This window comes from Orycteropus afer, unplaced genomic scaffold, assembly GCF_000298275.1.
Source record: "Orycteropus afer afer isolate SDZICR_OR568_19922 unplaced genomic scaffold, OryAfe1.0 scaffold00505, whole genome shotgun sequence".
NCBI lineage: Eukaryota > Metazoa > Chordata > Mammalia > Tubulidentata > Orycteropodidae > Orycteropus > Orycteropus afer.
The window spans coordinates 1,822,515-1,824,865 of NW_006922092.1; the positions used below are offsets into that span (position 1 = coordinate 1,822,515).

At 36.6% G+C, this 2,351-nt stretch overlaps 1 protein-coding gene across 1 annotated transcript in view; it reads right to left on the reverse strand.

Annotated features, from left to right (window-relative positions):
* Positions 1-2,351, reverse strand: part of LOC103209601 (afamin-like) — a 28,601-nt gene that overhangs the window by 9,030 nt on the left and 17,220 nt on the right. The window contains exon 9 of the mRNA XM_007955493.1: positions 421-553. Coding sequence (XP_007953684.1) covers positions 421-553 — 133 coding nt within the window. The remainder of the gene's footprint in view (positions 1-420; positions 554-2,351) is intronic.

The window sequence follows — 2,351 nt, forward strand, 5'->3', positions numbered from 1 at the left end:
ATATATACACATTTATTTACAGAAAAAATTAAGTTGTTAACCATAGATATTTATCAGTGATAGAATCAGAAAGATTTAAAATTCTCTTTGTGACATTTGAACTTTTTAATCATCTGCAATAATCATTTAGTACTTCTATAATCATATAAAAATTCAACTTAGTTAAATGAAATAGAGAGTACATAAACAAAAATGTATATATACAATGTTTAATGGAAAGAAATTTTTTAATCAACCCACTGATTTCATAGTTCAAAACAGTATGCATAAACCAAACTCACGACTCTGGTCTTCCCAATGACCAGCCACCAATATAAAGTGAACTCAGATTGGTCAATCACAAGTTCTACTCCCTAGCCTACATTAAAACTTTGCTTTTAACTTTTTTCAATACTCTCAACCTATAATAATAAATCTTACCGCATGTCCATAACAATCTGGAGGATTTTCTGTTTTGCAGCAATCTGCCAGGAGATTTTCATACTCTTCACCAATCCGTAAAAGCTCTGGTATAGAAAGATCTTGATGTCTCCTTGAGTATTCATAAAGAAATCTATTACGTGTAAAATATTTCATAAATTAGAAAATGAGCAAAATACCAAATGCTGCTATCTTTAGGTCTAGGCAGATCTACTAATACTAAATCTACTTCCAAATGTTAAGTTTCTCTTCTGGATAAATCAGAAATGATGAAGGATTATTTTACAAATATCCTATTCTATGTTAAGTTTTACACTAACAATGCATTTTACTTATGAAAAAAAATTATTAGAGTTATTTACAATTAATTATTTCAGTGATTTTATTCACAAAGCATCAAAAATAGTATATAGTGTTATCAATACCTTAGAAAGTAAGAATCAGACATAATTCTCTTGCAAAATATGCTCAGATTTCCAATGAGGGGTGATGGGAGTATGTCTTTTATCCCACTACCAGTGAAGTCTTGGTAAGAGATAGGGGAACAACCAATGCCCATTTCTTCATCCTGCCACTTATCAAATATGGAAATGATACTTCTTCAGCTCTAAATCAAGGGTTTCCATGGCCATAGTCAGAGGCTCCAGTGACTTATGTGGATGCAAGTGTGGGAAAAGGAGAGGACAGAGACCAGCATTTATTATGTCCTTAGTAAGTGGTAGGCAGGGAGTCTATGGGTGGTGGAAATGGTTAATGCACTTGGCTGCTAACTAAAAGGTTGTTTGAGTCTACCAAGAAGCTCCTCAAAGAAAGGCCTGATGATCTATTTCCAAAAAATAAGCCATTGAAGATCGCGTGGAGCACAGTTCTACTCTAAGAGACATGGGGTCACTATGAGTCAAAAAACACTGGTGACAACTGGTAGGTGCTGGGCAATGGGTCAAGCTTCGCATGTAAAATGTAAGGATGCACTTCTTGGTCTTTATAAACACTTTGTCATTTAACTTCACTTAGTCCTCAGGATAAGTACTATTTTCCAGTGAAGGAAACTATTACACTAGTTTAGCACTCTGCTAGCAATTAGAAGAATACAAAATTTGAACTTAGGTCCCACAGGATGCCTAGCTCAATGTTTTCCACACCGAGTTGACCTTTCTCCAGAAAAAGTTATTTTCTCTAGGTACTTCAGCTGCACTAGTTAAGAGTCCACTTCATAAAAGAATTTTACCAATTAATTCAAAATAAGGGAGCTCTGGTAGTGTAGTGCCTAAGGCATTTGACTGCTAACCAGAAGGCTGGCAGTTCAAACTCACCAGCCACTCCTCGAAAGGAAGGTTGGGCAATCTACTTCCATAGTGATACTGCCTCGGGAACCCAAGGAGCGGTCACTATGAGTCGGGTCCGACTTACAGCACGTAACAACAACAACATTCAAAATAAGTTTAGATTATCTTGTTTTCAGAAACTTATACTGTACAAAAGTAGCACAAGTCTAGGGAATTATTTGCAGCACTCTTTCTTTGTATTTTAGCCACTGACACTCCTCATTAATCTTGGCTTCCTTGTCACTGTCTCTCTACCTTCTCCATCTGTCTTCTCAGTCTCATTTGTGGGATATATTTTCCTTCCATAGAGCTGTGGATCTTAATTTTCAGAGAACAAAGAGCTCTATCTAAAATCTGGTGTAAGATATATATTCCCTTCCTGAATATATATATATGTATATATATATATATTGTTGTTGTTGTTGTTATGTGCCATCGAGTCGGCCCCAACTCATAGCGACCCTTCCTTGGGTTTCCGAGGCAGTATCGCTACAGAAGTAGGTTTACCCTTCCTTCCGAGGAGTGGCTGGTGGGTTTGAACTGCCAGGCTTCTGGTTAGCGTCAAGTGCCTTAGGCACTAAGCTACCAGAGCTCCTATATATATAT